Here is a 23,959-nt window from a genome sequence, read left to right as displayed (position 1 = left end):
GCTTCTACACTATGAAGGTTAATGTTAAGTCAAAATGTACTTTCGTGTGGATTGAAACTTTGACACTGTAGCAAAGTAATGTTAGGTGACAAAATTAAACATTTACCAAACGTTACCCAAGTTAACTTTTTTCACTTCCCTCGAGTTCCGGGTCCCATTCCCGCCCATCCCGCTGGTCCTGGCACAACTCGGGGGCCGTTTGTGGAACTAGGTCAGGGGACTTCCCCTCCCCCACAACAGGTTGTTCCACCCATAATCCTCAGTAATGTCTTAAGAATGCGCTTCCCAGTTCTAGTAGGCACAGACCCAACCTCAGTTAGCTTTTAGTTCCGCGACTTCAAGGTTCCCCACTTTTCTCCTGAGCCCGCTCCTGGGTCCAAAGCCTCCCCTCCCCCTCACATGTCCTAGCACTGGGAGGAAGCGCGTGGTGGGCGTTGCCTCGGCTGCTGCCTCTTGGTCAACTACAGGTCCCAGCAGGCACTGCGGCTGGCTGCCCTCCTGCCACTTAGGGCCTCGACTCTCGTTTTTCCCAAGGGAGCTGGTCGGTCCGTTACCCCGCATTTTGGTTTCTTTCCGTTTTCCGGAAAGAACTGGCCTTAGGTGGAATTGGTCCCTCCACCGGAGACCTGCGTCCGATGAAAAGCTACAAAGGGCAGCGGCCATTTTTGACTTGGGGGCGAGTGTGTTCGTGGAGTGGGGGGAAGGAGGGACCCTGGGTTGGGGAAAGAGGTGAGACGAGAACCTCAGAACAGTTCAGTGACTACTGCAGGTTACATTTTCCCGTGAGGCGGGGCTGCGGCAAAGTGCGCTCGTGGAGGTTATTGCGCATGCGTGCCGGGAGCCCAAGGAGGCTCTCGCGGGGCGGGGCTGCGGGCTGAAGCTGGGGTGGCGTCAGCGCGTCTGTAGGTCCTGCGGGGCTGGCAGCTTGAAGGGTGGAGTAGAAGGGTGGATGGGGCCCGCGTACCCCTAGACACGCCGTGCTGTCCTAGTCGAGATGTTTCCGTGGGTGCGGGCTGCGGGGGAGAAGCTGAAGCAGCGACTAAGACTAGATTTGGGGCGAGAGATCTGTCGCCAGTACCCGCTCTTCTGCTTCCTGCTTCTTTGCCTCTGCGTGGCTTCCCTGCTCCTCAACAGGTAACTGCACCCCTCCCTGCCCTTTGACCCTCCCTCTCCCTCCCCGTCCCCCCCACCCCCTCCTGTCCTCCCAGGTGACCTGCGCAGAGGCCGGGCTTTGGGATGGAGGCACCTTCCGGGCTGGGAGGTCGATGCTGGCGACCCTCTGGGGCGTCTCGGAGCTCCCCTGCCCGCCGTGGCGGGCGCTCTTTTCCTTTCAGGAGCGCTGTCGGCTGCAGGGTCTGAGGTCCGGCTCTTGTCATCTTGGCTTAAATATCCAAGACCCTCCTTTTTGCATCTGTCCCGCCAGGCCCTCATCCACCCGTGCTCCAAGAGAGCCGAATTTGTAACCACGGAGCGAAATGAATCCTTGCATCTGGATAAGTTGATTGAGAAAGTAAAATTATGGTGGTGGTGACAGTTCCTCTTACCCTAAGGGGAAGAAAGTATGCTCATGCCCTTTGTGTGGTTTCTTGGGAAAGAGCAATGGACTTAGAGTTAGGCCACCTATTTTGTGATCTTAACCTCTCTGGCTCCAGTTTCACTTGAAAAATAAACAGTTTTTTAGGTCCAACTTTAACATGTTTCTTATTTTACTGGCTTATATTTTTTATCCTCTGGCTAGATATTAAATAATTGACAGTTAAGTAACTTTCAGGGTGCAAAAGCGTTTTGCATGTGTTATCACAGTTAATTAAGGCTACCAGCGACCCAGGGAAATAAGTGCTATAGGTTTTATCCCTACTTTTTAGATGAGAAAGATGAAGCCCAGGGAGGTTAAATGACTTGCCCATGGTTACACAGCTGGAACTTGATAGAAATGAGATTTGAACCCAAGCCTTACCGATTTCTGACTAGTATAACAGGATACCTCTTAATAAGATCAGAAAGCAGAATTTTCCTTCTTGTCTGGCTAGCCATTTTTCAGTCACTTTTGTTGGATCATCATTGTCCATATCCTGCTCAAGATGCTTTCTGTCTTTTGACCAGCTTACTATTAGATATTTCTAACTAGATGTCCCATAGACACCTCAAACTTGAAATAGCAAAAAAATCGAAACAAAACCCCAAATCCACCAAAACCCCTCTCATCTTGAGCTCCAAACCTTGACTTGTTCGTTAGTCTATAATTCCATTCTATCCCTGTCTTCATAACTTCCTTATTTCTATTCAAGGTTTCATTATTCTTCTAAACATCCAAATTCATAGTCTAGGAGGCATTCCAAAATCTTGTCCACAGTATCTCTGGAATCCATCCTTTTCTCACCATTCAGCCAGCTAACATCTTGTTTTGGGCCCATATCACTTCTCATCTGGACTATTGTAGTTGCTTTCTGATAAGTCTGTGTAATTCCATTTCCTTCCTTTCTAATCCATCCTCCACATAACTGTCAGATTGATATTCTTAGAAAACAGGTCTGATTTTGTCACTTTCTAAAAAAGCATCAGTGGCTTCCTATTATCTCATAGTATCAAATATAAACTTCTCTTTTTGGCTTTTAAAGCCTTTCATAATCTGGCTTCAACTTGTCTTTCCAGACTGATTTGGCTTTATGCTTTCTGACTCATTGTATAGGATTAATGCCCTTATTTACCCCTTGCCCCCTCCCCATTGGGCACCTTACTGATGCCAAGATATACAATGAACAAAACAATCCCAGCTTGCAAGGAGCTTACATTCATCTGTGGTAGGCAAGCGGGTGTGTATATGTATACTTATGTGCATACGAATATGACATATATGTGTGTGTAAATATCAAGTGAACAAATCCAAATATAAAATATTTTTCGAAGGAGGGATTGGGATGAATCAGTAAGCTATATGTTAAGTGACAGCTTTGTGTTAGGCACAGTGCTGAGTGCTTGGGATACAGAGAAAGGCAAAATTCAGTCTCTGCTGTGAAGGAGCTCACAGTCTAATGGAAGAAATAGCATGCAAACAACTATGTATAAATAAGCTATAGATAGGTTAAATTGGAGATTATCAGTTGAGGGAAGACATGATTACTGTTAAGGGGAATCAGGAAAGGCTTTTTATAAGAAGGTGGGATTTTAGCTGGGACTTGAAGGAAAGAGATGAATGAGACAATTCCAGGTATGGGGGATCATGAAAGGCTTCATGAAGAAAATGATGCTTGAGCTGAATGTGAAAGGAATAAGGGTATTTTGTGTTCTGAGGTAAGGAGGAAGTCCATTCCAGGTATGGGAGATGAACAGGGTAGAGAAGGGTAATGGGAGTTTCATGTGTGAGAAACACAGAGAAGGTTAGTTTGGCTGGATTGCAGAGTTCATGGTGAGAGTAATGTCCAATGATTCTGGAAAACTAGGTAGGGTTTAAAAATGAAGTAATAGAGTTCAGTAGGTCAAAAATTATGTGTCTGGTAGAAATATATAAGAAGACTGGAAAGATTGGGGGCGAGGGGAAAGGGAGGGAACTAAGTTATGGAGGGCTTTGAACACCAAACAGAAGCTTTTGTGTTTGATCCTGGAGATGATAGGGAACCACTGGATTTTAATGAGTAGGAGGTATTGTGGCAATTAAGAGATCATTGGTAACTTTGGAGAGAGCAGTTTTGGTGGAATGATGAGGTCAGAAACTGGATTGCAGGGGTTAAGTGAGAGGAGAGAAAGTTGGAGGCACTTGTTGTGGATGGCCTTTTTAAGAAATTTAGCCCCAAACTTTAGTTTATCTAGAAGAGCTACAGTTAGTAGGAATGAAAGTATCAGGTGAGGGTTTTTAGGGGATGGGGAGACATGGGCCTGTTTGTAGGCACTAGGAAAGGAACCAGTGGACAGGGAGAGATTGAAGATAAGTGATAGAGTAGGGGGTGACAGAGGGGACAGTCTGTTGGTGGAGACAGGATGGAATGAGATTGCTTGTGCAGGTAGAGGAGTTCGATTTGATGTGAGAGAAAGGTTACCTCTTAGGTGAGAGAAAAATGAAGGAGAATGTAGTGCTAGAAGCATCTGAGTGATATGAGATGAGGAAGAGGGAGTTCACACTGAGTGGCCTCAATTTTTTTCTCTAAATATGAGGCAAGATTCTCAGCTGAGAGGAGGGTAATGGTGGGGAGGGGGGAAGGGAAGGGAATAAATAAGCATTTATAAAGTGCCTACTACAAGTCAGACACTGTGTTAAACACTTTGCGAATGTTATCTTATTTGATCCTTGCAACAGCCTTTCAAGGTAGATACTGTTACAGTTATCTCTTCTGCATCTCAGGGTTTGGGGCAAGGTGCCCGCTCGATCTGGAAAGTCCCTGTAAAATTTTTTGGCCCCCTTCATACCAGAGAAGTTTGAATTTTTTCTTTTTCTTTTGTAGAGTGTTTACTTAAGTACCTTATTGTAAAATTTGGGTTGATATTATACAATACTATATGCATTTCAGAGTTTCATCTGTGGCTTCTGCAAAACTTGCCCCCAAGTTCACATTTAATTTCTTATGCTGACCTGCCATATAGCGAAACCTCCATGGGGAAAGTTGACATGTGGAAGGGATAGCTGTATTATCCCCATTTTACAGTTGAGGAAACTGAGGCAGATAGAGGTTAAATTACTTGCCCAGGGTCACACAACTAGTAAATGTCTGAGGCTGGATTTGAGCTCAGGTCTTGACTCCAGGCCCAGTGTTCTATGAACCACCTAGCTGCTTCAGGGAGGGGATACCATAGGAGATTTGAAGAGGGATGAGAAGCGTTGGAAGAGGTGGTATGGAAATTGAGATAGTAGTTGATAAGGAGGTAAATAAGGATTTTCTAGGGCAGTAGAGGTCCAGTTGAAGTTGTGTTAACATAATTTAGTAGTGGATTTTGTCAAGTGTTTGCATGATTTTTTTCCAGTTTTATTCATCCTGTAGGAGTGAAGATAGTGGATAGTCAGAGTCATCCAAGGCTAAGGTTTGAGAGGGTACAGTAGGGGAAAAGGGAGGCAGGGACTCTAGAGAAGGGGGCAGCATAGAGTTGAACTGGCAACTGATTGGATATGTATGGTGAGGAAGAGTGAGAAGTCCAAGGTAATGCTGAAATTATGAAACTGAGTGGAAGGATAGATACAGATGGGGAAGTTTAGAGGATGGGGAGTTTTGTTTTGAGGGAAAGATAAGTTCAGTTTTGAACATGCTGAGTTTTGTAGGTGTCAGGGAAATCCAGGTTGAAATGTAAAATAGACATTTGGTGATTCAGTACTGAGACTCAGGGGAGATATTGCGGTTAGATACATGTTTATCTGTTTGTCTATCTGTCTGTCTATCTCTGAGTTCTTCATTTCAGTCAGTTGGCATACTTGTACATTTTCCCCACACTCATCATTCAATTCCACCTCTTGCCTCTACACAGGCTGTCCTTCATGCCTAGAATTATCTCCTTCTTCACATTGTCTACCTCTTGGAATCTCTGGCTCCCTTCAAGGCTCAAATCAGGTGCTATCTCCTATACTAGGCCTTTTTTGATTTTCTCCTTTGTTAGTGCTTTCCACCCCTTCCCCCAGATTATTTTGTTTAAACTTCGTTATGTTTCTTTTCTTCCCCCATCACACCCTAGTAGAATGCAAGTTTGTTGAGGGTAAGGACTATTTCAATTTTTCATACCCAGCACATAGCACAATACCTGGAACATGGTAGATGCTCAGTAAACACTTTTGGAATGAATGAAAGACTAGGTTGTCTCAAATCTTGAATAAACTGTTTTTTGGAGGGGAGGAGTTGAAATATTGGGTTATATACAGAAATGGAAGTATTTAGAAAGTCATGAGATAAGGGTATGAATATACATCTGGTTCATTTGGAAACAGAAGTAGATTGTGGAATTCCATGCATCCTGAGCTTCTAACTCCTCTGAAAGACCTTTTTTTTCCTCTCCAAAGTAAGCCAGTCACAGATTGCATTTCTTCACAGCTCACTGTATTCAGTTTCTGAGTTCTGAAACAGAAAATGGGCAAGCTCTTGTTGGAGTTCTTACTTTTGAAATGATTGTTGAAATTTTCTGAGGGAAAGAGATTTAACTTTCAGTTTGCAGTTGTAAGTAGCATTTTTCTCTGCTCATCTTTTACTTGTTTGATATTTTGACATTTTTCTTCTTTTTATTCCTTTAAAGGCACAATCAACACCCTCTAGCCTCTGTCCCCTCAATAGGAGCAGCACCTTCCCCAGTGGGAGCAGGGAGTAAGGTAGGCCTACAAAGAACATAGAGAGGCAGTTTGGCAAGGTGAACAGGGCCACTGGACTTGGAGTCAGAAAGACCTGCATTTGAATTTTGACTCAGGCATTTACTAATTGTATGATACTAGGCAAGTCACTTTTCCTTTTTGAGCCTCAGTTTCCTTATCTGTAAAATGAAGATAGTAATAATGTGTGTGAAGATCAATGAGATAACATATGTAAAGACACAGTATAAATGTCAGCTATAATTATTTTACTCTTAATTTTGTTACTAAAGTGAACAAATTACTTTTGGCATGCTTCTGAAGCTGGATTATTTTCCACACATCTTTTGCGGAATTAATTCCTCTGAAGCTGAGGGATACAAGTGATTGAACAAAATTGGTATTTCAAGATGAAAGTAGAGAATGAGAGAATTAGAGAGGTAGGCCCTGGAAGTTTCACTGTGTATTATTAAGTTGTTACTTTCTGTCATCTGGAGAGAGTATTATAAAGTTGTTGGCCTAGCTTGGAAAGAAAAAAAACCCCGCTATATTGTTGTGACTATTGAGCTGTTTCCAGATCCTTCTACTTACCCCCTTTGAGAAAAGAGGGAACAGGGAAAGGACTCTAGGAATACCGTATTTCATTGCATAATCATCTTAGATTTTATGCCAAGTTTTTTTTTTGCAAAAAGATGGAGTGGCTTGCTCAGGTTCATTCAGTTGGTAAAAGTATCTGAGGCAGTATTAAAACTCAAATCTTCCTAATTCTAAGTTCAAAGTTCAATCTGTCATACCATCAAAAAGAAGATGGTTAAAATGTCATTGTAGAATGATGTCTCTGTGTGTGTGTGGGTGTGTGTATAATCTCAGTATGTATATTTACTGTGTATACGTATCATTAGGGATAATTGGTATTAGGTATAAATTGGCATTAAATATAAATTTGGATAATTTGTACAGATTTTATTTTTGTTGATTCACAAGTAATTTGAGTAGTATATAAGACCAAGTTAGCCTTATTGCCAAGTTAGGAATGATACACTGTTTTAGATTGCATTTTTAGAAGGAAAAAGATAATTTTGAAAGGTACCATGGTATAGTTGATAGAAAGCCAGCCATCCTTTGAGTCATGAATACTTGGGTTGGTTCAAGTTTTGTCTCTGACAGATACTAGTTGTGTTATCATGGACAAATTATGTAACGTCTCAGTTTCCCAGGCAACTCTCTAAGAATAAGTTATGGATAAGTTGTAATATAATAATAGTAATAATAAAAGTAGCTAGCATTTATATAGCACCTACTATGTATCAGTTATTGAGCTAAGTGTTTTACAAATACTTTCTTATTTGGTGCTCCCAACAATGTCTGGAGGGTAGGTTGGTGCTGTTATTATTTCCATTTTCTAATTGAGGAAACTGAGGCAGACAGAAAGGTTAAGTGTTAAGTTCAGGATTACACAGCTAAATTTGAACTCCGGTTTTCCTGACTCCAAGTCCAGCACTCTATCCACTGTGCCAGCTAGCTGCAGTTTATATATGTTGGAGGTATTTTCCACCTTGTCAGCCTCCTGCACAAATGAAATCATAGGTCCAGAACAACAACATCAAAAAATGAAACGTTTTAGACTCATTTCCATGAAGGCAGAAAATCTTGTTTTCAAATCCTGACCCTTAATAGCTTTGTGACTGTATAAATCACTTAAGCTCCATATGCCTTAGGCAGTTAACTGCCTAGCTCCTATCCAGTGGGAATTTCCCTACAAAGAAATCACAGCTTCTAAGGATAAAGTTTGGATGTTGGAATCAAAAGTTTCTTTACTTTCAGTCATATTTCAGTGGTAGATAAATAAGTTGGAGGACTAATTTAAAATATGATGATTACTTTTGTTTTGGTTTTTCCTTTTCTTTGCAATCCAGCTTTATAGTTAGCCATTTTATTGTTACACTGCCCTCTACTCAGCAGTCTCTTGACCCCTTGTCCTACCTCAATTCATACCTTGCCAAACCCCACTGGTGGACTACCTCCACCATCCACCTCTTCTGAAGGAAGAATTCATACAAACTCTTTGATCTTATGGGGAGAGGCAATTCATTGTGCAAAGATAATCCTTGTACTCTTTGATACTCTTCACACTCCTTTACTGAAATTGTTCCAAACTTTTCCTTTCCTCCTTACATCTTTCCTCTATCTTTTTCTTTACTGAGAGAACAGATCATTCCCCACTGTGAACTCCCTTTCCCCCTTTTTCCTTATCTTAGAACCTCAGACATCATCTTTCATTCTCTCCAGTCTCTGATGAAGATGTGAGCCTTCTCTTGGTCACATGTACCCTTAATACAATTCCCTCCTATCCTCTCCAGCCGACTGCTTCTACAATCACCTACTTTATTTAAAAAAAAATTTTTTTTCTAAAATTTTCTTGATATATTTTATTTTTTTACACTACTAGGATTTCTTTCAACATCTATATCCTTCCTTTCCCAGAGAGCTATCAGATATAACACATATTTTTAAAGAAAAAGAGGAAGAGACAAAGAATTGGCAAAACCTATCCACATGTTGAAAAAGTCTGAAAATGCGTGAATGTGGCACACCTGTGAACCTCCCAGCCCTGCAGTGGAGTGGGATGGTGTTGTCTTCTGTTTCTTATTTGGGGCCATGTTTGTTCTTTGTAATTATGTAGTATTCATTTTTGATTATTTTATTCTTTCCATTTACATTGTTATTGTGTATGTTGTTTCTTGACTCGGCATACTTCATATACACATGCATTAGATCTTGTAAGTTTTTTCATGACTCTCTATTAATCATATTATAAGTCTTTTCATACAGCACAATATTTGATTACATTCATATACCACAATTTGTTTATCCACTCTCCAATTAGTAGGCATATATTTTGCTTCCAATTCTTTCATCTACTCTGTTAATATTCAGTCTCTTTCTATTGGCTTCTTCCTTGCTGCCTATAAACAAACATACCCATCCTTAAAAAACAAAAACAAAACCCTCACTTCACTCTACCCCTTCTCAAGTTATTATTCTAAATGGTTCTGTCATCATTCTAATGGTGCTACCTTTCATTGGTAAAATTCTAGAAAGAATTATTTATTCTAGTTGTATCTGCTTTGCTCTCCTCTCACCCACTTCTCAACTCCTTATATTCTGGCTTCTAGCCTCATCACTCAACCAAAACTGCTGTCTTCAGAGTTACCATTGATCCCTTAATTGCCAAATCCATTGACCTTTTCTTAGTCCTTATCCAACATGATTCTTCTTAGCGTTGACACTTTTGACCACCCTCTCCTGGGTGTTCTGTCCTCTTTTGAAGTTTTGTAACACTGCTTTCTCATAGTTCTCTCACCTATCTGGTTGCTCCTTTCTCAGTCTCCTTTGCTGGATCATCTTTCATGTCATTCCTTATTTTGTGATCTTTTATAAAAAAAGCTTCAGTGGGTATCTTTGATCTAGCTATTATTAGATCAAACTGGAAAGCAACCATATTAAATCAATGAGTGTTTATTAGTTAATGTCTACTACTCTGTGCTTGAAACTGTGGGAAATGTAAAAAACATTATATGGTTCCTTAGTCTCAAATAATTTAGGGAGGTAAGATAGCAGGTAGACATACCAATATAGATTTTAAATGTCAATTTGAGACTATGGAAAAGATATCATGGGTCATTAATAATAGTTTACATTTACGTAGTTCTTTGTTTACAAAGTGCTTTCCTTATAACTCTGTGAAATGTAGGTATCTCCATTAAGGAAATTTGACTTCTAAAATTTCACATCTTTCAGGGTGGGTAGGATTTGAACTTTGCCTTAGGACTTCTTCTTTATTTTGAATCTAACTCTGCCCTTCATACTATTACTTCCCAACTCTGGGAGTTTATTTCATCAATTAGTAATTTCCTCTTATATTCTCATCTTTGCATCTTTCTTGGCTTCTTTTCCTATTCCTTCAAAATTGTCCAGGCTTCTTCTTAAAAGGTTCTTCCTTTAAACCTGATACTGTTTCTTCAAGCTTCTGTCCCATCTTCTTTTGTTTATCAAACTTTGAGAAAGAGCAGTCCGCAGTCACTTCTAATTCTTTACAAGTGCTATTCATTCCTCAGCACACTTTCCATTAGGAAGGCTATGTCTTGCAGTCTCTTCTACCATTCTATTGGAACTACTTTTGCTACTAAAACAACTCTCTTGATTGTCACGTCACCTGGAGATTTTCAGATGCACTGGCCTTTTCTCTGTTTGTCTCCTCCACAGTATTTGACATGAGATATACTCCTTCATCTTCCATATCCTGGCATTCTCTCGATTCTTCTTTTATTTCCCCGACCTCTTCTTATTCCCTAGATGTAGGCATTACTCATGGCTATGTTCTCATCTTTACTTTCCTCCCTCTCCTTTCGCTTCACTCCTTCCCTTCTCCCTCCTCACTTTTTTCATTTAGCAGTCTCATCCACTCCCATGGCTTCAACTATTACCTGTACAGTATATATGCAGAGAGCTTCCAAATCCACATTTTTAGCCTAGTTTCAGATATCTCTTTCTGACTGCCTGTTATAGGACAGTGCTATGTAGAATTCCACCAGCACCCCAACAGCATATATAAAAGTAAACCCAGCTTCTTTCTCCTTTAAACATGCCTTTCCTCCTGACTTCTTTGTTTGTGTGGCTGACACTACCATTCTTCCATTTGCTTATTATGAGTCTTCTTTGACTTCTCTCTTTTTGACTCTCACATGTAATTGTTGCTAAGTTCTTTCAGTTCTACTTCCACAGTTATCTCTCCAACCCATCTTCCTTTTCATTTCAACTGTATTTTTGTGGTTCTTCACAACATGTTGCCTAGACTAGTAGAGTAGCCTTCTAATTAATCTTTTCATTTTTGTCTCCTATCAGTTCTTCACACTGCTGCAAGATTAATTTTTCTCCAGTACAAATCTGAAACTCTGATCATGTCACTTCTGTGACTAAGTGTGTTTTGGGGAGGAGGGGGGTTGTTTTGAGACTGGGTTTCCAAATCTTACCCAGCCTAGAAGTGCAGGGGCCATTCATTGGCCTGATCCCACTACTAATCAAACTCTTGGCTTGACAAAATAGGAGGTATTCAGTAAATATTATTGAATTAAATTGGGAGGAGGTGAGGTGGGCAGGAATGTTGGGAGAGCAATAAATAAACACAGTTTGGCTTGAGTAGAGGAGTCATGTAACCAATTTGTTAAATAACAAACATTCAGTAAATGCTGTGTCAGAAACTGTTCAAAGTGTTAGGGATACAAAGAAGATGGAAAAAATGCTGCTGACTTCAAGGAGTTTAAATCCTTTTTTTGTTTTTTTGTTTTTAAATAGACTTTTATTGATGTCTTTTGTTTTTTACATTGACTAAATTTCCTCCTGGTATTCTCTTCTCTCTACCAGTTAGCCATTCCTTAAAACAAAATTAGTTTTCCTAAACAAAAAAAAAAAAAAAAAAGAGATGAAGAAAAAAATTAAGCAAAACCAGCCAATCCATTAAAAAAAAAAAATCTAATGTTACGTGCAATGTGTTCCACAATTGTGGATCCCTATTTCTGCAAAAGTATTACTATAAGTATTTTGATGTATACGTAACTTTTTAAAAATGCAGTTCCATTTTATTTTCAGTTCCAAATTCTCTCCTTTGTCCTTTCCCTTCTACCTCTCTTCTTGCCTGAGAAGCAAGAAAAACAAAGTCCATTACAAGCATATATAGACATACAAAACAAAGTCCTGCATTAGCCATGTTCAAAAAAAAAAAAGAGGGAAAAGAAAAAAATGCTTTGATCTGTAGTCTGAGTTCATTACTTCTCTATCTGGTATTGGATAGCGTGTTTTAGCAATAGCCCTTTGGAATTTTGGTTGGTTATTGTGTTGCTTAAAGTTCATATGTCCTTCAGAGTTGATTGTCCTTAACAGTATTGTTACTGTATAAATTGTTCTCCTGGTTCTCCTTACTTGACTCTGCCCCAGTCCATATAAATCTTCTCAGGTTTTCTGAAACCATCACCTTCATTTCTTACAGCAAGGTAATATTCCATCACATCATATACCAACCTGTTCATTCATTCTTCAGTTGTTGGGCATTCCCTCACTTTCCAATTCTTTGTTACTATAAAAAGAACTGCTATAAATATTTTTGTACATATGGTTCTTTTTCCTTTCTTTAGTTTCTTTGGGTTATACACCCAGTAGTGGAATCACTAGGTCAGAGGATATATATAGTTTAATAAAGTTTTTGTGCACAGTTTCAAACTGCTTTCCAAAGCAGTGCATTAAGAGGGAACCTTTTTTTCTTTTTTTGTTTGTTTGTTGTTTGGTAGGGCAATCGGGATTAAGTGACTTGCCCAGAGTCACACAGCTAGTGAGTGTTATGTGTCTAAGACAGGATTTGAACTCAGGCCCTCCTGACTCCAGGGCCGGTGCTCTGTCCACTGTGCCACCTAGCTGCTCTCAGAACTTTTCTTTTTTATCAGTGACTGTTATCCAACAGTGGACTCTGGGTCAAAGGGCACAACTCCATCAATGGTGCATAAATGTTCTTCCTATTTTTCCACACTTCTTCTAATATTGACTTCCTTTTTTCATCTTTTTTTTTTTTTTACAGGTTTTAAACCTTGATTTTAATGTTACTCTGTACATACAGATTAAGAAAATTAAAACCTGTATGGAAAAGAAGAATGGCCCCAACCATATACAAATTTGTATTCCAATAGATCCAACAAAATTAACAACAAATACTTTTAAAAAAATTATTGTGCCCATTTTTATATACAGCTTTCAGGGTCAGACTGGAGAGCCCTCACTTTCTTTCCTGGCTTCTTTTACACCTTTTTCCAGAGAAAGGAGTCTTATAGAGTTTCCTTGAGCTTTTGAGTTTCTTTTTCTTGTTCAACTACTTTCTTCTGTAGGACATAATTCATATTTCCAGGATTTTGAAAAAAGTTCACTTTCCAGTAGCTGTTCAGCAGATGGTCACTGTGAAGAATTACTCCTCCTTAATTGCTTTATGTACTTGGCTTGTATTGGACATCTTTGGCTAAGCAGTTCTGGGATCTGACCATTTCTTAAGCCTGTTAAAACTTCTGCTCTTTCTATTTCTGTTCCAAATGGCTGAAAGAGCTCTAGAAGAATCACAACCAAACTATACATATCTGACTTGGCATCATATTCAGATCTTTGCAGCTGTTCTGGTGATGCATACTGACTGGCTAGTACCCACTTCTGAAGTTTGTGTCAGTCTTTTCCCATTTCTACTGGTCCATTCTGTGTCTTTCTGAATGATGTCTGTACAAGCTAGACCAAAATCTCCTATTCTTACATGATGGTCAGGACCTTGAAGAAAGATATTTCTGGACTTGAGATCTTTGTGTACCACTTCTGTGTTATGTATATATATTATATACATACATTCCAATAGCTCTTGAAAAATTTTTGTTGCAACACTGCCCATAACATAAGGACAGGAAGGTTCAACTACACATGATCCCTTATTTTTATTTCGATCAGTAATCTAGTCCCAAAGAGAGATTTTACATGGTTGCATCTGAATATGGAGCTTGAGGTGATAACTTTCACCTCAATCTGCCCAAGCCATGCCAAGTTTTCTTCAGAAGATTCTTCAGTGGATGTAAAATTCTCCTCTAGGTACGAATTATTCTCTGGTAGCATATGATGCTTAACAAGTGATCTAGTAGATATATTAACTAAGCAATTTTCTTGTGATTCGTATTCATTGGCATCTCTTGTAATCAAATCAGTATAGTTTACTAACTTGTTATTCTGATTGTCAACCTAAGTTTCTGCAAAGGATTTTTCTTTTTCTGAGTCCAAATCAGCAAAATAATGGGTGAGTTACTACTTTCATCACTTTGAACAAGACACTGATGTCTGTCCTCTGTCTCATCAATTACGAACTGGAGAGATGCAACTTGGCAACAGAAAGTCTCTTATCTTGTGGTTGGGCTGAATGAACGTGTTCTCTCCAAGCTGTGTGATAGCCTACAGTGTGAGGATGTTGCGGACCTGCCAGTACCTTAACCTCCTGAAGTGCCTTCATACAATCTTTTTTAGTGACTTTCTTAATCAGAATTTTTTAATTGCATAAAATTGCCTAATTTGTTCTTGACCTTGTATACTTTCCCATGCTTGCCCTTGCCTTGAACAGCAGTTTCCTCAAACTCATTTAGATAACAAGAAGTTTGCTTCAAAGAATACCTCTTTTGTTCTGACTTTATGGACATGAGGGTATCCTTCATGCTGAGCCTCAAGAACTCTCTGCTTAGCTATTCTTATTAATTCAGTAATAGCTTTGTTGTGATGCAGCCTTAAAGAACTAAATTCTTCACTGCAGGTGAAGGAAGACAGCAGCCCCATTTTGGTAAAGGTCTGACAAAGTAATGCGAACACCAGTCTTGAATGATGGAGATCTGGTTCATGCACATGGCTCCAGTGCTCCAACAAGCAATAGTTGGTTTGTGACTGAAGAAGGAAAAGGTAAAGGTCCTCTCATAACCTGGAGTTCTGCAGGAACATCAGATTCCTATCACCTTTAACCACTTGAATTCCAGTTTCCTCATCTGTAAGATGATGGGGTTGACTCTCAACTGCAAGAAATCTCTTGCAGATCTGACACTTTATAACTCTGTTACTGTAGGTATGTATGTATGTATACTGTGTGAAGAGCATATCCATCATATCGAATGCCCGACCTCTCCTGGGGGAAGTCTATGGCAGGTGGTGGTCTTAAATTTTTGGGTATTTAACCATCTGGATATTAAACGATCATCAGAGATACATAGAAGAAAAAATAGGCCTCAAGGAGCTTAAATTCTGTTGGGGGACAGCCAAAGTAGCCTGGCAGAAACAGACACCAATGGAAGTACTTTTCCTTCTTTATGAGTCTTGTCTCCTAACTCAGGTCAGCAGACTCCATTGGGGCACTGGCCTGGAGTAGCTGACAGTAGAGGCCCTTCTCTTTCCCTTAGACTTTGGACCCACCCTCACCTCACCTTACTGTCCTGGTAGTGTTTTCTTCTTCCCTCCACCTACCTCAACATTGACCCCCTTCATTCCCTCATCTTTGGCAGGGAATTCAAACTCTCTAATCCTTTGGTGGTGGTCTGATCCTCTCCAAATCAGTATGGATGTGGATGTTCACACCAATTAGATGGAGATGGGGGTCACCAACTACAATGCTTCTGCTAAGATGGAGGACTACATGGCCTTACCATTTGCCCTGTCGCTATGCTGTCATGACCCCTGGGTAGTACTTCCATGTTAAATGTTGGCACAGTCTCTAAGGACCCCCCAAGACTTGCCGTCTCTTCTACTGCAGGGATATTTAGGACTTCAGTGCAGCCAAGTGGTACAATGGATATATTTCAGGTCCTGGTGTGAGGAAGACTTGAGTTCAAATCCAGTTTCAGATACTTATGAGCTGTGTGAACCTAAGCAAGTCACTGACGCACTGTCTGTCTCAATTTCCTCAATTTGTAAAATGATCAAAATAGTATCTACCTCACAGAGTTGTTGTGAGGATCAACTCAGGTAATATTTGTAAGGTATTCAGCATAGTGCCTGATACGTAGTAGGTGCTTTAAAAAGTGTTTATTCCCTTCCCCCGCTCCCGTCGTCCATTCTCCCTTCAACTGAACCTTCCTTTGTATTATCTACCCTAATTTTAGTGAGCTCCTTGAGATCAGAGACTATTTAGCTTTTTCTGTTTGTATCCTTAGCACTTAACACAGTGCATGACACATAATAAGTGCTTAATAAATGAGTATTCATTCATATGGTTGTAGAAGAGAGTATGTAATCTTAGTGAGCAAAGCACTAGAAACTGGGATGACCAGGAAAACTTCACCTCCTTCCCTCTCTTCCTTCTCTTCCCTGCCCTCCCCCCAATCGAACTCAGCCTCTGAGCTTAATCTTGAAGGAAGTCAAGCATTCTGAGAGGTAGAATTTAGGAGGAGGAACTTCCTAGGGGTATAGAAAAGCCAGGGCAAATAAGTAGAAGAATCTGGCACAATAGTGTGTTTGTAGGGGCTGTTGTTAATATTTGTTGGATTGTATTTGAGAGAGAAATTAAAGATGAAGCTGGAAAGTCAGTTGTAGACAAATTCTGGAGGATCTTGAAGCTAAAGAATTTGGATTTTTTCCTATGAGAAAAAGGGAGAGTCAGAGTTTTGATGCTTTGGTTGGAGAAGAATGAGAATACTGTATTTGATGATTGATATATCCTGTAGAGGTTTGAGAATGTAGGGAAAATGGGTTTCCTACCTTTTGGAAGCTTACGATCTAAAAAGAAGAAAGTTAATAGAGAAAATCACACACATTATAACACTCTCATGTTAAAGATGTGAAAGATTTTAATACAAAACAGACAGCCAAAATTATACTTATGACTGAATTGCTTCTAGAATATTAATTTTTGAGTAAACTTAGACTGTACTTTGATATACAATAATTCACTTAGTAGCAGTAATAAATTTCCTATAACTAGATAAAGTCTGGAATTTCAACTGTGGTATTGCATCTGCTGCTTTAAAGTAGGAGAAAAAAGGAAATGCGACAGTTTGTATATTATTTTGGTTGGAGGAATAAAGAAATAAACAAATTATAGCTTGATAAATTACACAAAACAAAAACAAACAAAAAAAATCAAACTCAGCAGAATGGTTTCAAACCTTCACTAAAAAGAATAATAGGAATATAGAGTTGGAGTAGGGATTTTTAACCTGGAGTCTAAGAATTTTTTTTTTTCACTGTTTGACTGTTATTATTTATTTTATTCTGGACTTAAGAAATTATTAGCATTTTCATAACATAGTAGAATAGAAAAAGATGATTGTACATAAAACTGCAAATCTATTATATACAACTTGCAATTTCTTCTAAATATATAATAAAATTGACATGTAACTTTCTTTTTTTCCCCTTTTTTCTTTCCTCTCACTCTCCCCCCCTTGCTGTAGAGATGCTACCATTAGACACAAATATGTATGTGTACATATGCACATATATGTGTATATATGTATGTATGTAAAAACCATTCTAAACATATGTCTTTTTATCAGTTCTTTCTCTGGGTGCAGATAACGTCTTCCTTCATAGATCCTTTGTAGTTAATTTGAGTATTTATAACAATCAAAATGACTTAGTCCTCAAAGTTGTTCTTAAAACAATATTGTTCTTAATGTTTGGCACATACTAGGTACTTATTAAATGCATGTGTGAGACCTTGTACTAGATATTGGGGAAGACACAAAGTTTAAAGAAGACTCTATCCCTGACTTCTTGAAGTTTACAGCTGAGGAAGGAGATATCACACACCCTCCCACATGTACACACCCATACCTACAATTCAAAATAATATGTGAAAGGTACATAAGAAAGGCACAAAAAAATTGCTTTGGGATTACCAAGGACAGAATGATCACAGTTGGCTCAGGTAGCTTAGGTCCTTTGATTTTACAGGTTGCAAATGCCCCAGGCCCATGACATCGTGGTCCTAAAACCATTCTTCCTTGACGTTATGAGAAATTGTTTTAAAAAATATTTTGATACCTGTATTTCAGTATAATTGGCTTCCTTTGTAATCTTATGTATTTTATGTTGTGCATTTAAAAACATCCTGAGACGTGGCGCATGGGCTTCACCAGTGCCAAAGGGATCCATGACATAAAAAAGGTTAAGAACCAACCTTTTTTATCTGGAGCTTCAAGGTTCATCTAGTCTAACCCCCTCATTAGAGATGAAAAAATAGAAACCTTGGTAAATTAAGTAGGTAGTTCACAGTTCACAGTCTTGTTCGCTGTTAGAATTAAACATAGACTTTTAAACCGGGACCTCTCTCCAGAGCCAGTGTTCTTTTCCTTGTACTATTGCTTTCTAAAGAAGAAATAGAGACCCAGAGAAAGGTAGTGACTTGCCCAAGATCACACAGGTAGAACCATGATTTGAATCTAGATCTGAATCTAAATCTAGCACTCTTCTCACTATCTCATATTGACATTACAACATTTAGAGAGATGCAGGGTGGGGGATGTAGCTGACATATTGATACCAGTTATTTTAATCAGAACAGGTGACTTTCCACTTTCTACTCCACTGAGAAGTAAGAGGGCATACTCATACCCTCTCCTTTCTTTCTACCCCCCCCCCCCACAAAGAAGGTCCCCACATTCAAGGGCTGCAAGATTTTTTTCTTTTTAAAGACAAATTTTTATTTTGGTCTTTTGTTTTTGCACACACTTTTCCCAATATATTAGTCTTCTCTACCACTGCCACAGAACCATCCCTTATGACAAAGAACAAGAAAGGAGGGAAAAACCAGTGTATTAAAACTGACCAATACGTTGAAAAAATGGGAAATTATCTGTTTTTTCACTGCCCATTGTCTCCCACCTCTTTAAATAATGGAAGAAGGTACCTTTTTATATTCCTTTGGTCAGCTTTGGTCATTGTAATTCACCATATCGTTTCATTTTTTAAATTGTTATTCTTTACCCTGTTGTAATCATTATGTATTGTTTTCCACCCTCAGTTTACTCTGAATCATTTTATCAAAATCTTCCCATGCTTCTTTGATTTCTTCATTTCTTATTTCTAACAGTTCAATAATATTCCATTACATTCACATATCACAGCATGTTTATTCCTTCTTTAGTTGACAGGCATCTACTTTTTTTATTTCTTTGCTATTACAAAAAGTGCTGCTACAGATATTTTGGTGTATATGAGGCCTTTCTTTTTATCATTGACCATCTTCTGATATATCCCTATTAATGGGATCTCTGTTTATAGAGTATGTACATTTAGACACTTTCTTCTGATAATTACAAACTACTTTGAATCAGTGCGAAGCTCTACCTAAGTGTGTGTTAGTGTGCCATTGCCAGTTTTCCTGTTTTGTCTTAACTAATTTGCTATGGTTGAAGTGAAGTCACAGAGTTGTTCTGATTTGTATTTCTCTAATAAGAAAATTTCTCTAATAATAGTTAGGGAGTTGGAGCATTCTTTGATACAGTTGATAATAGTTTGCAGTTCTGTTGAGAATTGTTTATATATACTGTATGTAATACTCTTAATTTGCAGTGATTATCCACTGTTTTCCAAAATGAAGTCATTAAGAGGATATATGCATAAGAACAATCACATTACTGTTACCTGCTGAGTAAAAAAATACTAGTAGAGATGCTAAGATTTACATTTTAGCCTAAAAAAAGAGGAAGAAGCTGAACATGAAGCTCCAAAGAAAATGTTTTGATCTTAAGTTTCCTCACTTGTGTATCTAGGATTTGAAAGGAAACTTTTTTTTGCATAGATACCTAAGTGCTAGAACTGGTAAAACAATTGACTGCCTTATCTCTAGCCATTACTAAGAGGTAATTACTGTTGATACTTTGAATTTTTGAGGGTGAATAGATGTGAATTCAATTTAGTAAACATTCTGTAATGTGGTGTAGTAAAGAGAGTTGGGTTTAGTGTCAGAGCAATTGGTTTTAAATCCTAGCTCCATCACCTCTTTATCTGTGTGACTGGGCAAGTCATTCAGCATCTGTGGCCCTCTGTTTACTTATCTGGAAAAGAGGGGATTGGACTATGTATGTAAACTCTAAGGTCCCCTCCAACTCTAATGCTAGCATCTTACTACATATATGGCACTGTGAATGTGTTGTGGAAAAAGAGTAAAAAGAAGTCCAAATCAATTCTAGTAAGATTTTCGCCAAAGATCTCATGGAGTTGTTATAAATAAAATACTTTATAATTCTTTATACAATTTTATGAAAAACTTATTTGATACTTAATTTTTTTCCTTTTGAAATAAATCTATAACATTTCAAAATGTTCATATTGCATTTAGTGAATTTACTCAATAAAATAATAATGCTGTTTAAGAAAAATGGAACTAGTAGTTTGTATATCTTGTTTATGCCTATTATCTTCAATTTTTTTTACAAGGTATCTTCATATTTTAATGATCTTCTGGTCATTTGTGGCTGGAGTTGTCACTTTCTACTGCTCATTAGGACCGGATACTCTTTTGCCAAATATTTTCTTCACAATAAAATACAAGCCCAAGGTAAAATTTCTTTGTTGTTGTTAAGGATGTTATTAAATTAAAAACATTATTTTTAATATTGCAAGGCATAATTAATCCTCTAAGCTATGAATGCCAATCATTTTAATATCTCTAGCTTCTTGGTTTCCAGCCTGATGGCCTTACTGTGTTATGAGACCATAGTTTTAGAGGTCTTGTCAATCCACAGACCAGAATACCAGCAGGTATATCTTCTTCAGCAGCATGTCTTCTTCTCTTCCTCCTCTCCCTCTGCCCCACCCTTCCTTTTTTTTTGGTGGGGGGGTGGGGTGGAGGGGAGGACCACATCTGTGCTTTTATTGATATAAAGAAAATGGTGAAAATGTGATGATAACAGCATCTACCTTGAAGGGTTGTTGTGATGGTCAAATGAAATATTAGCAAGAAATGCTCAGCACAGTGACTGGCACAGGATAGACCCCATATAAATGCTTGTTCTGTCCCTCTTGTCTGGTGAGGAAATTCCCAGTCTGCAGTTGTAGTGCCATTTAGGATCTTAAAAAGTTATATGAGGCTCTGAAGTTAAGTAACTTGCCCAAGGACCACATAATCTAATATGTGTCTGGAGCAGGACTTTAGACATTAAATAATGCCTGGTACTACATGTATTTACTATTTTTATATATATATATATATATATATATATATATGCTATTGTGATAAAATTCAAATTTATTTGTATTTTAATTGAGAATGCTTTTAGATTTTAGTTGTCCCCCCTACCCCATGTCTTTTGGTGTGTAAAGAAAGATTCTTTGTATGTGTGAAGGTATATTCGAGGTTAGTGAGCAACAAACCCCTCTGCCTTTGCCTCTCAGCAATTTTCTTATTTATTAGTTTTTTCCTCCATCCTGATGATTTGAAAGCTTTTGGAGACATGAAAAGTAATTCTGCTTCTTCAAAAGTTGAGAGGAACCTATTACAGAATTCATATATAGATTGAATCCTTTCTTGCAAGTGTTCTGAAAGGTAGAAACTTCAGGTTTTAATCCTAGAAATGAAGCTTATGTTGCTGTATTATTTGTATTATCGAAAATATTTTATTTTTCTTTGTAATTAGGTATTATTGGATCTAAAAGACTTGGCATTTTTGGCTTGCAAAGATTTTAGGTTTTAAACTTTTAAGGGAAATTTTGGGGGAATTGTTTAAACATTTACTACAGAGGGTAAAATTTTCATGTTATTTCTTTTGGTATATTATTTCATAATAATTGAAAGCTTCTGAGAAATCTCTGTTCCTTTTTTTTTTTTTTTTTTTGGTGAGGCAGTTTGGGGTTAAGTGACTTGCCCAGAGTCACACAGCTAGTGAGTATTATGTGTCTATGTGTCTGAGGCTGGATTTGAACTCAGGTCCTCCTGACTCCAGGGCCTGTGCTCTATCCACTCCACCACCTAGCTGTCCCTGTCTGTGTTCTTTTAAAGCTGATTTGCATATAAATGATTGTTGAAATTTTTTGGGAAAGAAACGTGATTGATTCCTCAATATTTTTTTTTCTTTAAGCATTTAGAACTACAGGAATTGTTTCCCCAAGGTCACAGCTGTGCTGTGTGTGGTAAAGTGAAATGTGAAAGGCACAGGTAAGGCCTATGTTCATTATTTGTATTCTGATTTATATGATATTCTGGATTTTAAGAAATTCAATTGCTTTGTATTTTTCAGACCTACTTTGCTGCTTGAAAACTACCAGCCTTGGCTAGACCTTAAAGTATCTTCTAAAGTTGATGCATCTGTCTCAGAGGTAATAGATGATCTCCAAACATGCACATTTAGATATAGAAGATGTGATAAAGTACCAAAAGAAAATTTCTTCAGCAGATGGTTCAACTGAAATCTTAATCAAGAGCATCTTCTAATATATGGGATGCATCAAATAAAATTTTGTTAGCTTATTAATAATAATCATCAATACCTAATAAAATTAAGTTTGCTTATTTTTACAGACTAGCAGTACAAGCTAAAATAAATATAGTTTTTACCTATTTAGCTTGAGTGACAAATTAGGAATGCTTGTGGATCCAGTGTTTTAATTTTGCTTAGAAATCTTTTCAAAGGAAATCCTGTTATGCCTATAAGAAATACCCATTTTGCACGCTACCCACATAACTTCCAAATGAGGACCTTTGCTAGAGGGAGTAGATGTTAATGTATTACATATCTTCCTCAGCAGTCACTCTATCTTTGATATTTACTCGCTGGAGTACAAACAGGAATTGGTGACTTCACCTATTCTTATGTAGTAGATAAATTGTTACTGTGCTAGTTGGGAAAAAAGTAAGCCCTCTGAACCCTGCCTCATTATTTCTCCTTTTTTTTTTCCCCAATTTGCTTTCTGTTCCTTAGCTGGTGGAGGGTGGAACAAGATGCTACTTTATCTCTTGGTATTTTCTTTTTTCAGAATTTCCAAAGTACCTTCTAGTTTTAAAATCTTTGATTATATTTTTCCATCCTTCTTTATCCAGAAGAGGCCTGTGATAGGAATAGGTTTCTTTTTTTTTTTTTTAGTATCTCCTAGCATTTACTTTATAGAGGAATATCCTTTGCACATTGTGCTTATAAAGGACCTTGTTAATTTAAAAATATCCCATTTCCCCTACTAATATACCTCATGTTGACATCTTATATTAAAAACTATTTACGTTCACACTTATTGCCAGTATTGAAGGTTTTGCTACGAGGGTCATGGTATGTGTACTAGTGATGACTTATAGATTCCTTTTTTAGTATATGGATTTATGGCTATCATTCTCAGCTCTTCCTTTTTTTAAGTCCTGACCTTCTATTCCTTCTCTCTACAGGAATCAGTGCATCTCTCTCTCTCTCTCTCTCTCCATATATATGTATATATGTACACACACACACACACACACACACATACACCCCCCCCATACATTCCACCTTTGAAGTTGAAAAAGAAAAAGTTTCAACAATTTTTACTCTTGTGTAGTATAGATTGTACTGTACATGGTATTAGGAAGACCAGTGTTCAAACATCACCTCTAGAACTTAATATCTTTGTGACTATGAGCAAGTCAGTCTCTAATCTTTAATGTCCTTATTTGTAAAATGGGGACAATGATATTATCTATTAGTTGTACTGCTTGCCTTAGAGAGTTGTTATAAGGGTCAAATGAAATAATGAAGGCAAGGCCCTTTTCAAACTACAAATGTCACTTGTTTTCCCTTTATTCCTCCTCGAGCTTTGCAGTTCAACTGGGAGCAATGTCTTTGATATTTTTCTGGTGTTATTTAGATTGTTGCTCCTGAGGCTATTTAGATTGTTGTCTCCAAGAATACTTTTTAACTGTGGGAAGCTTGCAAAGATGTATGCATTTCAGAGGTCTTAGTTTTTGGCAGTGGGAATTTATTAATGTTAACATATGTTTCTTGTTACTAAATGTAATGATGTTTTTCCTAAGATGAATTAATGCACTGTTCTTTTAAAAAATATTTTCTCCCCAGGTGCTTGAATTAGTGTTGGAAAACTTTGTTTATCCTTGGTACAGGTATGTGTTCTTTTCAGAAAACTCATTAATATTGTAGAATGACTGCTAGTCAGAATTAAGGGCTCTACACATAAGTA

At 38.1% G+C, this 23,959-nt stretch overlaps 1 protein-coding gene and 1 pseudogene across 5 annotated transcripts in view; one reads left to right on the top strand and one right to left on the bottom strand.

The window, feature by feature from the left end:
- The first annotated feature begins 885 nt into the window (after nt 1–885).
- The window catches only part of SNX14 (sorting nexin 14), a 105,467-nt gene continuing 82,393 nt past the window's right edge, over nt 886–23,959 (top strand). For 3 of the 5 annotated variants that reach the window (XM_027854859.1, XM_027854846.1, XM_027854854.1), the window contains exons 1-5: nt 886–1,134; nt 20,240–20,360; nt 21,880–21,956; nt 22,039–22,117; nt 23,839–23,882. In XM_027854859.1, the coding sequence (XP_027710660.1) occupies nt 995–1,134; nt 20,240–20,360; nt 21,880–21,956; nt 22,039–22,117; nt 23,839–23,882 (461 nt within the window). In that variant the 5' untranslated portion in view covers nt 886–994. Of the gene's footprint in view, nt 1,135–6,204; nt 6,278–14,683; nt 14,771–20,239; nt 20,361–21,879; nt 21,957–22,038; nt 22,118–23,838; nt 23,883–23,959 lie in introns of those variants that run through there. The other 2 variants (XM_027854876.1, XM_027854868.1) reach the window with 2 other exon arrangements.
- On the bottom strand, nt 13,061–17,796 carry LOC114037112 (annotated as a pseudogene).

This window comes from Vombatus ursinus, unplaced genomic scaffold (genome assembly GCF_900497805.2).
Source record: "Vombatus ursinus unplaced genomic scaffold, bare-nosed wombat genome assembly UNPS02000582.1, whole genome shotgun sequence".
In the NCBI taxonomy this organism is placed as follows: domain Eukaryota; kingdom Metazoa; phylum Chordata; class Mammalia; order Diprotodontia; family Vombatidae; genus Vombatus; species Vombatus ursinus.
This window is presented reverse-complemented; position numbering and strand designations above follow the sequence as displayed.